This window comes from Theobroma umbraticum, unplaced genomic scaffold (genome assembly GCF_002168275.2).
Source record: "Theobroma umbraticum cultivar Fairchild unplaced genomic scaffold, ASM216827v3 scaffold_81.0, whole genome shotgun sequence".
NCBI classification, from domain to species: Eukaryota; Viridiplantae; Streptophyta; class Magnoliopsida; order Malvales; family Malvaceae; genus Theobroma; species Theobroma umbraticum.
In genome coordinates, this window is record NW_018397268.1 from 149,224 (window position 1) to 160,467 (window position 11,244).

General features: G+C 37.2%; 3 protein-coding genes across 3 annotated transcripts in view; all 3 read left to right on the top strand.

The window, feature by feature from the left end:
• The first annotated feature begins 898 nt into the window (after window positions 1–898).
• EMB2279 (pentatricopeptide (PPR) repeat-containing protein) lies at window positions 899–5,712 on the top strand. The gene is made up of 10 exons (XM_021439838.2): window positions 899–1,793; window positions 1,896–2,192; window positions 2,794–2,985; window positions 3,173–3,254; window positions 3,365–3,556; window positions 3,684–3,797; window positions 4,207–4,297; window positions 4,371–4,528; window positions 4,762–5,193; window positions 5,286–5,712. Exons 1-10 carry the CDS (start codon window positions 1,204–1,206, stop codon window positions 5,679–5,681), a joined length of 2,544 nt encoding a protein of 847 aa, XP_021295513.1. The 5' UTR covers window positions 899–1,203; the 3' UTR covers window positions 5,682–5,712.
• A 774-nt stretch (window positions 5,713–6,486) lies between these two features.
• LOC110425270 (oxidoreductase/transition metal ion-binding protein) lies at window positions 6,487–8,963 on the top strand. Its single transcript, XM_021440137.2, has 2 exons — window positions 6,487–6,900; window positions 7,546–8,963. Exons 1-2 carry the CDS (start codon window positions 6,801–6,803, stop codon window positions 8,583–8,585), a joined length of 1,140 nt encoding a protein of 379 aa, XP_021295812.1. The 5' UTR covers window positions 6,487–6,800; the 3' UTR covers window positions 8,586–8,963.
• Window positions 8,964–9,616: 653 nt separating this feature from the next.
• The window catches only part of LOC110425434 (G-type lectin S-receptor-like serine/threonine-protein kinase CES101), a 1,764-nt gene continuing 136 nt past the window's right edge, over window positions 9,617–11,244 (top strand). The window contains exons 1-2 of the mRNA XM_089785091.1: window positions 9,617–10,974; window positions 11,119–11,229. Of these exons, the coding sequence (XP_089641217.1) occupies window positions 9,801–10,974; window positions 11,119–11,229 (1,285 nt within the window). The 5' untranslated portion in view covers window positions 9,617–9,800. The remainder of the gene's footprint in view (window positions 10,975–11,118; window positions 11,230–11,244) is intronic.

Genomic DNA, 11,244 nt, shown 5'->3' on the forward strand with positions numbered 1-11,244 from the left:
AGCATTATGGCATTGGCAATGCCTTTGTGACCAATTATGGCACCTTTTCCTTTCAAAATATATTTGTTTTTCCCTCGGCAGGTGGAATGGCAGAAGGGCCGCGGCAGAAACAACCCATCAGGTATGACAACCTTTCTTGATGTGCAATGAAAGTTGGGGGTTTAAATTAGCTAGGCTGATAGCACTTGAGCGTTGAGAAGAAAAAAATTTTGTTTCCAGCTTCAAGTTTCAACCCTTTGATGAGATGCTTGAAATTCATGCTATAAAACTGTGTCAGAAACTAATGCAGAAGCCAAAATGCAAGGGGGAGAGGACAGTCATTATAGGCTGACAAAATTCCTGATAAGGCTTGAAGCCCCACTATGAGAAACTTTGAGAGGCATGTGTGTTTTGTAGGTTAGAAGCTTGCCAAAAAAACCATTAATTACTAACGTTGACTGTTGCTTGGCGAAGATGATAGGAATGGGGAAGTGGGAACCAAGCAGCACATGTTAGCTTCAGGTTTTTCCTTGATCCCATGCTTTACCCAAAAATATGCATGCAACCAACAGTATGTGGTAGCCCTGGACTCCCTTTTCTTTTTGCAAGAACGATAAAAGTTGGGAAAATGCACCAAACCCCATTGCCTGTGACTTTAACTTTATGTGTGGAAAATGCATCAAAAGATTGATTGAATTGCACGTGTTAGAGAAGCTAATATGATTACCAACTGAAAAAAAAAGACAAAAGAAATATTTAATCATCAATCTAACTCATAATTGCTTAGGATATAAGAAAAGAAAAAGAGTTTGGCATGAGAACTCATATCTTCTTTTACATTATTGAGAAGATTGCATAACTATTTTCCCCTAGTACGGTAAATTTCATGAGAAAAGAACAGAACCCAATTCACATTGAGCCCAACGGATCCAGAAACTAAAACTATTGGGTCCAGTAGCCATAAATGGAGTATTTGGATCCAATTGAGCCTTTGCCCCAAAACAAGAGCGAAGCTGTCTTGAGTTCTGAATGTCACTCAACAGTTGGTTCTTTCTTCAACCCCGATATTATCTTTTCGAGAACTTTTAACTTTTGGTTTATCTTTATGAAAATTTAGTCACTCAGCATATCGCCACCCGGAGCCTTGGTAGATGCTGCTTAATCTCAGCATAGCTGCGTTTTCTTTGAGGCAGCCAACTGGCCAAAGTTGAGAGCTTTAGTTTCATGACTATGTGGAGTGCTCATATGGGTGTCTTTAGTTTTGAAAAGAATGGAATTTGCACTTCAGTTTCTAGCCAGAAACCATTTCCTCCAATTGGGTTCTTGAATTGTTGGAGACCAGCTTGTGGGGTTGCCTTATGGTCGAAGAATTCAAGCAAGAAGAAATGGAGGTTTGCTTTAAGAGTGGTTGATTCCGGTGGAGGGATTCTTGAGAAAGAGCTCGATTTTAAGCCGTCTTTTGATGAGTATTTGAAGACTATGGAGTCTTTGAGGGAGAAGGAGCAATCTTTTAAATCAAATAGAGGCAATTCCAGTGAAAAATCACATAGAGGCAAGTCAAAGGATGATTCGAGGAGAAAATTTGGGGAGGAAGAAAAGATGTCCAAGCTTGTCGAACACAATGAAGTAAGAATGAAGAGTAAAGAAGCTACTAGAACTAAAAGCAGAAAGGCATTGCTTGTGAAAGGCGAAGATGATGATTTGAAGGCGGAAGGAAATGAATACAAGAATTTTGAAGGATCGAATGATGTTGTGGATAAGCCACAAGTTTCACGAATTAAAATGGAAGGGAGAATAACAAAATTAGCAAACTTGTACGTGCTCTATGCCCTGTTTCTTCTTCTTCTTCTGCTAGTCTTTTTATTCTAATTTAAATAATATTTGTGTTCCAATAACAATATTGTTTATATGGATAGACGCAAATATGATTCAAAATCAAAAAGTGATGAAGAAGATGTGAGGTTGATGAAGTTTGGGGAGTTTTCTGAGGAAGTAAAGATGTCCAAAATCGTTAAATGGAATGGAGTAAACACGATGAATGAAGGAGTAAGAAGAACTAGAAGTAGAAAGGCATTTCTTGAAGAAGATGAAGATGATGATTTGAGGATGGAAAGGGCTGCCTTCAAGAACTTTGAAGAGTCCAATGATGTTTTTGATAAGCCAAGAGCTTCAAAGATGGAAATGGAGGAGAGAGTTCAAAGATTAGCAAAGTCGTATGTACCCTATGGACCTCTTTCTTCTTTTCTGCAAGTTTCCTTCCTTATGTTTGCAATTTGGTGATGTTATTTATATGAAGTGATGATCAATCTTTTATAATGATAACAAGGTGTAAGCTATATTCTTTGCTTTTGCCTATCAAAATTTTGAACATTTCCAATTTGCTTTTTTTTTTTTAACTTTTTTTTCATTTATTCTCTCTGGTTTACGAATTACTGTAGCATATGGTTATTTGAATTGATCAAAGGATTAAATGGAGTAAGATAAGTTTTAGACAAGGGAGAGCTATTAAGATTTGTTTCAATTGTGTGAAGACAGTTTTGGATTTATAAGTTTTTCTTTTTATAGGAGAAAATGAAACTTGTGAGTTGATAGCTGAAGTTAAATCATGCCAAAGAAATTTCATTTTGCCTTAAGTGATTATTGCTAAAATCTTGATTGTTAACATTTTTGTTGTGCCTAGGATCCATCTTAGTGAATGTCATTTGTCATGGATTGTATCCATTTTTTTTTTCTGTTAACTACCGGTTTCTATATTTGTAGTTCAGTCAGGTTTTATAATGGTCTTATTCATCTTAAAGTAGTTTGTTTTAACAGGTTGAATGGTGCAGACATTGATATGCCTGAGTGGATGTTTTCTAAGATGATGCGGAGTGCAAAAATTAAATTTACAGATTATTGTATATTAAGGGTGATCCAGGCATTGGGTAAACTAGGGAACTGGAGGCGGGTACTCCAAGTCATTGAGTGGCTTCAAATGCGTGAGCGCTTCAAATCTTACAGGCTCAGGTATTTTCCTTCCCCCAGCCCCATTAGTTTCTAATTTTGTACAAATTTGAATCAATAACGTTTGCAAAAGTTCTTAGTAATATTTATTTAGAAATGAGAGTGCTACCTGTTTATTCTTCCCCTTTTAATTTTTACAAATTGTGCGTGGTGTATATATCTTTTAACTAGGTAAAACTTTATGATGCAGACATATTTACACAACTGCACTTGATGTACTTGGGAAAGCAAGGAGACCTGTGGAAGCTCTTAACATATTTCAATCAATGCAGGTAATACACTTCAATTCCCATCTATATGGCTCATGAAATGCAGGTAATACACTTCAATTCAATGCGGGTTTATTTGGCTCTACCTTTTTTTTTCTCCCAATTTCCTGCAGCAACAAATGGCTTCATATCCTGACATAGTCGCTTATCATTCCATTGCTGTCACTCTTGGGCAAGCTGGGCATATGAGGGAACTCTTTCATGTTATTGACATCATGCGATCTCCTCCCAAGAAGAAATTCAAGACAGGGCTAATTGGAAAGTGGGACCCGAGATTAGAGCCTGATATTGTGGTTTACAATGCGGTCAGTAATAAGTATTAGTATACCTAAATACTATCATCTTCAGAAACCAATTAGTCATCTTTGGTTTGATTTTATGCAGCATTATAGGTGCATATAAAGAATGTTTATATTTTTCTTGTGTATGCAGGTCCTAAATGCATGTGCTCGGCGGAAACAGTGGGAGGGGGCATTTTGGGTTTTGCAGCAGTTAAAGCAACAACATTTACAGCCTTCCCCTACGACTTATGGACTTGTAATGGAGGTGATTAAAATTACAAAACTTATTTTAATTATAGGTTCAGGTTTTTGTATTAACTTTTTAATTATAAAATGATAATAATTATTGCAACATTTTGGATGATTGTGTACATTTCTTAAATTGCCAGTGGAAGTGCCTTCAACATTTTGAAGTTTCTTGAAGATAACATCAAATGACATCAAACTAGTTTTGTTTTAAGAACTCTTACTAGCAAGCAAAAATATTGTTTTAAGGAGTAGCAGTGTTTTGTTGCAGGAATGAGTTTCTAGCATGAGTTGTCATGGCTATATTCTCTAGGATCACAACATTATGACATTGAACTAGGAAATGATTTCTCTGCAGTTTGTCATATTATGTTGTTAAATGGATTCTCTTTGTGATAAAATAGTACAACTTTTTTTGTTTTGCGTAGGTGATGTTTGCATGTGGCAAATACAACTTGGTTCATGAGTTTTTCAGGAAAATTGAGAAATCTTCTATGCCAAATGCTTTGACATATAGAGGTATTTAATGTCATCTATTTTGTCATGGGTCTTTAAGAATGTTTTTTGGAAGTTGAATTTGCATTATTTTCAGTTCTTGTAAATACCCTTTGGAAGGAAGGTAAGATAGATGAAGCTGTATGGGCTGTTCAAGGTATGGAAAAAAGAGGAATTGTAGGTTCTGCTGCTCTTTATTATGACCTTGCTCGCTGTCTTTGTAGTTCTGGAAGGTGCCAGGAAGCACTGATGCAGGTATTTCTTTTTAATGCTTAATTTGTTTAGTACATTTATTTTATTTGTGCTTGTTACTATTTAAAGCAATTTCAGCTCAGGCCTTCTACATTTATTCTTGGAAAAGTTATTTATGAGTATTTAGGAGCTTGAAGAAATTTACAGTTGAATGAAAATGCATTAAACTATTAAGGTAATGTCTATCACTTAACCAAAACATTGGCTAACACGTTATTGCATTTTGTCTCTTACAGATTGAGAAAATATGCAAGGTTGCTAATAAACCTCTGGTGGTAACTTATACTGGTTTAATTCAAGCATGTCTAGACTCTGGAAATATTCAAAATGGGGCATACATCTTCAATGAAATGCAGAACTTTTGCTTTCCAAATCTTGTCACTTGCAACATCATGCTAAAAGCTTATCTGGATCATGGATTATTTGATCAAGCGAAAGATCTCTTCCAGAAGATGTTAGAAGATGCAAATCAAATCAGCAGTAAATCTGATTATTTGCACCGAGTGACACCTGATAGTTATACATTCAATATCATGTTAGATACATGTGTTCAACAGAAGAGGTGGGATGAGTTTGAGTGTGTCTATAGAAAGATGTTGCACCATGAATTTCACTTCAGTGCAAAACGTCATCTCCGCATGATACTGGATGCTGCCAGAGCTGGAAAGGTACTTACAAAATTTGTACATGATTAGAATGCTGCAAACAACCTTGCTTTTATTTTTGGCCAAGGGTTATTGAGACCTGTTAACATTTGCAGGGGGAACTAATTGAAACAACTTGGGAGCACATGGCAAGGGCTGATAGGACCCCTCCTCTGCCTCTGATCCAAGAAAGATTTTGCATGAAGTTGGAGAAAAATGACTACATTTCTGCTCTTTCATGTATTACCATCCATCCTTTGAGTGAGTTACAGGCATTTTCCAAGTCAGCATGGTCTAACTTGTTCAAGGACAACGCCTCTCGTTTCCGGAAGGATGCTATTGTAGGATTAGTTGACGAGGTGGAGAACATTCTTGGCAGAAGTGATTCACCAAACCCAGTTCTTCCCAACCTACTAACATCTTGTAAAGAATTTTTGAGGACTCATTTGACATCTGCTGATGCCAATCTAACAAAAACTGTTTGTACAGTCGAATCTACTAAACCTTTCTAAATCTCCATGAAATGTACCTTTTTATATAAAATTGATCTTGTCCAGCGTGGCATGTAGATGTCAATTTTTACAGCACTTGGATCATGACTGAAGAAAGGAATCTATCTGCAAGACATACCAGCAAGGAAAGATTGAATTACTGTTGTGATAAGTGTTCACTGGCTATCTGCATAAGTTACGTTCTTGCATTATTAATGGCATCTAATGAAAAGACTACTCGAACTCATTGCTTCTTTGTTTTCAGAATACACATTCAAGTCCACAATTTCTGGCAGGGTGACGTTGTGTCATCGGATTGAGATTTAAACATCAATGTCGACTCATGTTCTTGTTCTTATAATGATTTGAAACAATATACTATATCTTTTATTAGAAATTATTTGTTGAATGTCTCCAAACTCTATGAGAACAGAGATTGTCAACCTTTGCCCCTTTTGGTAAAGGATCTGCCGCCTTGTCCTCAATATAGAAGTACTCTTTCCCCACCTTTTTCTTATTTATCTGTTTTTTATAATATTTTTAGATATTTAATGTTTTTATTTTTTTATTATAAATTTTTTTACTTTTTCATATTATTATAAAGCTTTAAATATCAATTATATTATAACTTTTTTCAATTTAAATATAAAATATATCAAGATTAAGGACTTTTATACTAATTTTCATGAAGAATTAAGGCATGAAAATGATCAAATATACATTGTCAAACATGAGAAGAAAGAATTTTCTACAAGTAATCTTCAAACTTCTTTCAAAAGGAAATGAAAAGGGGACCTCACCAAGGAGGAGATACATAGTATTAAAAAGAAAAAGAAATAATAATTTGTAGATCCTCCGCGCACCGGAAACTAATAAACCTGTCTGTCTATATATACTTGAAATCGCATCTGACAAAACCGCTAAAACTCTCTGCTCTTTCATCCAAGTGTGTGTTCGTTACTTCTCTCTTCTTCTCCACAGAATCTCTGTTCCAATATCAGACAAGAGACAAAGCTTCGATTTTCGAAACGACCCATCCTTCTAATTTGTCTTCTGCTTCTTGTTTTCTGTGTCCCTTCATTAAAAGCTTCATTTTTCCTTTTTGGGTTGGAGAGTTGCAGATTGAGTGATCAAGGGGCGATGGGCAATTGGAGAAATCGACCGCACCGAAGGTTTTACCGTCAGGATAGAGCTCCTAAATACCCTTCTTCTTATCATGACCCTGAACCGTCTTTTTCTGGTACTCCTATTTCTTTTACATACGTCTAACTGTACCGTTTTATGATTCTATGCACATTGTGTTTTCAATCTTTTTCTGTGAATTTGGTTTTCTATAGTCGTTGCTTGTACTTGAATTCTCTCTTTTTTGCATTAAATTGTGATTTTTTTTTTTGCATAATTTTGTTGATTGAATATATTCCAGAACAAGTCGAAAGTATTAAAACTTGTATGTGTTTGGTATTTGAAGATGGTACACAATTGAGACAGCATCGAATCGGGGTCATGCTTTAAGAGAAGGAAAGACTGATTCACAGAAAGGGAGGACTGTAGATGGAAAAGAAATTAACTTTCTTTGTTTGACAATTAGGTGTATATTTGGCATATTTCATAGAATTATAAATTGGTTTTGGAATGCATGAAAGGTATTACAAGTTTAAACTTGTATGATTTACATGTTATTCCTAATTTATTAGTAATTGCTAGTTTGATTTTAACTTAAAATTTTGTTGCATGGCTTTAGCCGCCGGACTGTTCTCATTTTTTCCTGTTAATGGCTATATTTACCAATCAAATATTGCACATGGCATTTACTATTCTCATTACTGTCTATATTCTGTTTTGCAATGTGTGTGATTCTTTTCTACTTGTATTTTTCTTCTCTTAGAGTTTTGGAATGATGGTGTGCCTTTGTGGGAGAAGAAATTCTGCACTTTAGTTGGATTGGTATCATGGCGGAAGATTGTTGATGCCAAGAAGTTCATGTGCTACAATGATAATGTGCTCAATTGGGATGACTCAGCTGGAGAAGAAGCATTTCAAAATGCAAAAAAGCGCTATTGGGCAGAGATTAATGGCCTCTCCTGTGACATTCCTACTCCTGATCCAGATGCTTTTATTGATCGCATAAATTGGAATCCTCATATTGATCCTGAATTGATTACGGATTTAGAACAAGAATACTTTGCTCCCAAAGACAAAGATGGCAAGGTAGTACTTGAAAACAAAACTGTGACGAACCTTTCATCTGCTCCTTCAAAAGGGTGTAATACAAACCCTTGTAAGGTTGAGAATCCTTGGGAATGCAACAATGATATTCAGGGTAATAGTGGTCTTAAGGATCTCGAAGGCTGGGGCCAGCCGGTTTGTAAAGTTGATGGTTCTAGGAATTTAAATAGTAATGGAAACAATCCCTGGGAGAATAGCAATACTCTGGGAAATGAAAGTGGAAAGTACAACTCATGGGGAGATTGTGGGTCAAGGGATTGGAATACTGGCAACAATTCATGGGGCCATAGCTGTCAAGGCGTTGGCTCTAGGAAGGATGATGGATGGGAAGAATTCAAGCGGAAGTCTTGGGGAAGGAACCAGCGGGAATATAAGAAGTTGCCTAACGGGGATAATTCATGGGACCGTAGCTTTCTTGAACAAAATGAAGCTCCTAATAATCAGGGGTGGGGAGATTGTGGGAGAAATTCATGGGGTTGGAAACAGTGGGAGAATAAGAATATTAGGTCAAGAAAGTTGGACTTCAGAAAAACTAGCAGCAGTGGCAGAGCGTGGCATGGTGGTTCCCGGAAGAGGGAAGGTTCTCATCAGTATATATTGGGTTACAATAGCCACAGGTTCCAACGGGATGAGAATCAGACAAGTCATTGCTGGAGGAGTGGGAAACCTAACAAGAGGGTTAGCTTTGCACTTGAGTAGCCAATGTTGCTGACCAAATACAGCGTTCTGGATATTACCAGATTCTCTGTCCATCGAGCCATGAATACCTATTCACTTCATTTATGGTTTCATGAGCAGGGATGATGGTGCCCTTCTGTGCAATTCATTCAACTGCAGAGCAGATAAGAGTGAACCTTCCCCTTGAGCTTAGGAAGAGCATGGGAGTTCATACATTTAGGCTTTGTTAAATATAGGCGTCTTTGTTTTGATACATGAGAAAAGATCTGCCTAGAGCGGTGCTATTTTTTCATTAATCTACTAGTTTATCCGTGATAAAGTGTTATGGTTCTCATTTAGCAAGGTTCCTGGTAAAATCATTATGCTTCTTGCATTCTTAATTGCTGAAATTGATTTTGAACTTTTACATAATTGCAGCTACCTAGTTTTGATTGGTCACTTTTTTAGAACCTCAGTAACACACCTGATTTCATGAAGTATTTACATTTTAGAAAAGAAAATTGCCCATATGTCTAAATAGCAACATTGAATGATTGAAAGGAGTTTATGCAGTGCGTCTCTTTTTCCGCAGGAAGATTTTTACAGAGCTCTGATAGGAACGCCTGTCGAGCCTTTTAAAGAAACTTTCTAAATTTGCTTTTAATACAGCTGGTGGGGAGTGTTTTATGAACTCTGGTTTCAGTTCCTAACATCATTTCCAGGAAGTGGCAACTTCTTCAAAGTATGAACAAATGAAGTCCTGGCCGTGAGCGACAAATACCCGGAATTTATCGACAAGTTTCATCATAATAATAGTTGGGAATTGAAGTTTAAGGTTTAAATTCTTTTTCTCCCTTAATTTTACAACATTATAATATATAAATAAATATATATATATATATATTGAAATTTTCAGCCTCTTCTTAAAAAAAGAAAAAAAATCTTCACTTACAAATAAATTTATACTGATTTAGGGTCTTGAAAATATACCTCAACCAGCTTAGTCATTAAGCAAAAAATCAAATTACAAAACAGTGAGGTTTGGCTGCATGCTGATGACTTCTAGTAACTGGTACTTCAAAGCAAGCCTTAATTCAACACTATTGGCTTGGGGCATCGCTTGCACGGTGTTGACTCTTGACTGACGCACTTTGCCTTTTGTCCTAAAAGGAAACTTGATTACTAGATTTATTCAAACTTAAAATAAACGTTGGCTTGGAGATATCCCATCCGCAAGTCAAGTGCCTCGCCCTTTACATGTCCAATCAAAAGATGTTCGGTTTCAAAGTCCTCTTGCTCATTTTGCCCTGCCTTTGGATATCTGACGCCGCAACAGACACGTTGACCCAAGGTGATAAGCTCAACTCATCTGATTCTTTGGTTTCCCAAAATGGAGCCGTGACCTTAGGCTTCCGTTTATTACAGTATGGTGAGACTTGGGATGACAAAAGAGCCGGGTATTATTTGGCTATGTGGTTCAGTGAACTAGAGTCAAGCCCTCCCATCTGGTTGGCCAACCGAGATGACCCCATCGCAGATAACTCTGGGGTTCTCATCATAGACAACACCGGATTCAAAATTACACACGATGGTGGGGATCCTATCCAACTTTTCTCACTTCATTCTACCCCTACCACCACCAACAGCTCCAACATAAAGCTGGTCTTACAAGATTCTGGGAATCTTGTTCTGCAAGATGCAGACTCTAAGGGGGAAAACAGAATACTGTGGCAAAGCTTTGATTATCCAACTGATACTTTTCTGCCTGGGATGAAATTGGGGGTCAGCCATGGAAGAAGCTGGTCACTTACATCTTGGTTCACTGGATCAATCCCAGCTCCCGGATCGTTTACCCTGGAGTGGGATCCTGAAGGGGAACGGTTAATTGTTCGGCTCAAAGAGAGGGTTTTATGGACCAGTGGTAACAGTTTTGAAAATATTCCCCCCTCGGAACCACAGAACATGAACTATAATTTCAGTCATGTTTCTAATGTTGATGAACAATATCTTTATTACACGCTTCTAATGGATGACTCAACTCGTGAAGAGAAGAGGAAAAACGCAAGGTTGATATTGCTTTACGATGGGAGTTTGCAACTTGGAAGTGGGGAATTCATATTTAGCTCAAAATCCTGTGCTGGTGCGAGCACACAGAATGGTTGCGAGAGATGGAAAGGGCCGAAGTGCAGAAGCAATGGTGATCAGTACGAAATAAGATCCATCACACCTACAGATATGAATTCGGTAAATTATTCACTGTTGGGGAACACAGGGCTTTCCATATACGATTGTAAGGACATTTGTTGGAAAGATTGTCAATGTTTTGGAGTCAAAGAAGACAGGGTGCTTGGTTGCCAATTTCTTTCGGGGCCTTACGTTCAAGGTGCGTTGGATGGAACTTCATATCAAGTTATAATTCGTCACCGTTCAAGTAAGTTTAATCTTCGTCCATCCTTAATACTTCCCTTGTTGAACTCAATTCCTTCATTCTGGGTTCCATTTATATCATCTTTTGATTTTGTTAGATGGTACCGACAATCAAATACAACACTGTTCTTGTCGTACATTGATGCAGGGTTGAAAAATTGGATATGGATTTTAATCTCTATAGCGATGACTCTACTGATTACAGTACTGCTTGGCGTCCTGTTTTGTTTGAGAAGAAGACGACGAATTAGGATGGAAGGTAAAATTCAGCAAC

Bases quoted from the DNA above. Each gene is read 5' to 3' on its own strand.
- EMB2279 (XM_021439838.2), top strand. From the start codon at position 1,204: ATGACTATGTGGAGTGCTCATATGGGTGTCTTTAGTTTTGAAAAGAAT. The intron at 1,794-1,895 runs GTACGTGCTCTA...TTATATGGATAG, and splicing joins ATAACAAAATTAGCAAACTT to ACGCAAATATGATTCAAAAT. The intron at 5,194-5,285 runs GTACTTACAAAA...TAACATTTGCAG, and splicing joins ATGCTGCCAGAGCTGGAAAG to GGGGAACTAATTGAAACAAC.
- LOC110425270 (XM_021440137.2), top strand. From the start codon at position 6,801: ATGGGCAATTGGAGAAATCGACCGCACCGAAGGTTTTACCGTCAGGAT. The intron at 6,901-7,545 runs GTACTCCTATTT...TTCTTCTCTTAG, and splicing joins CCCTGAACCGTCTTTTTCTG to AGTTTTGGAATGATGGTGTG.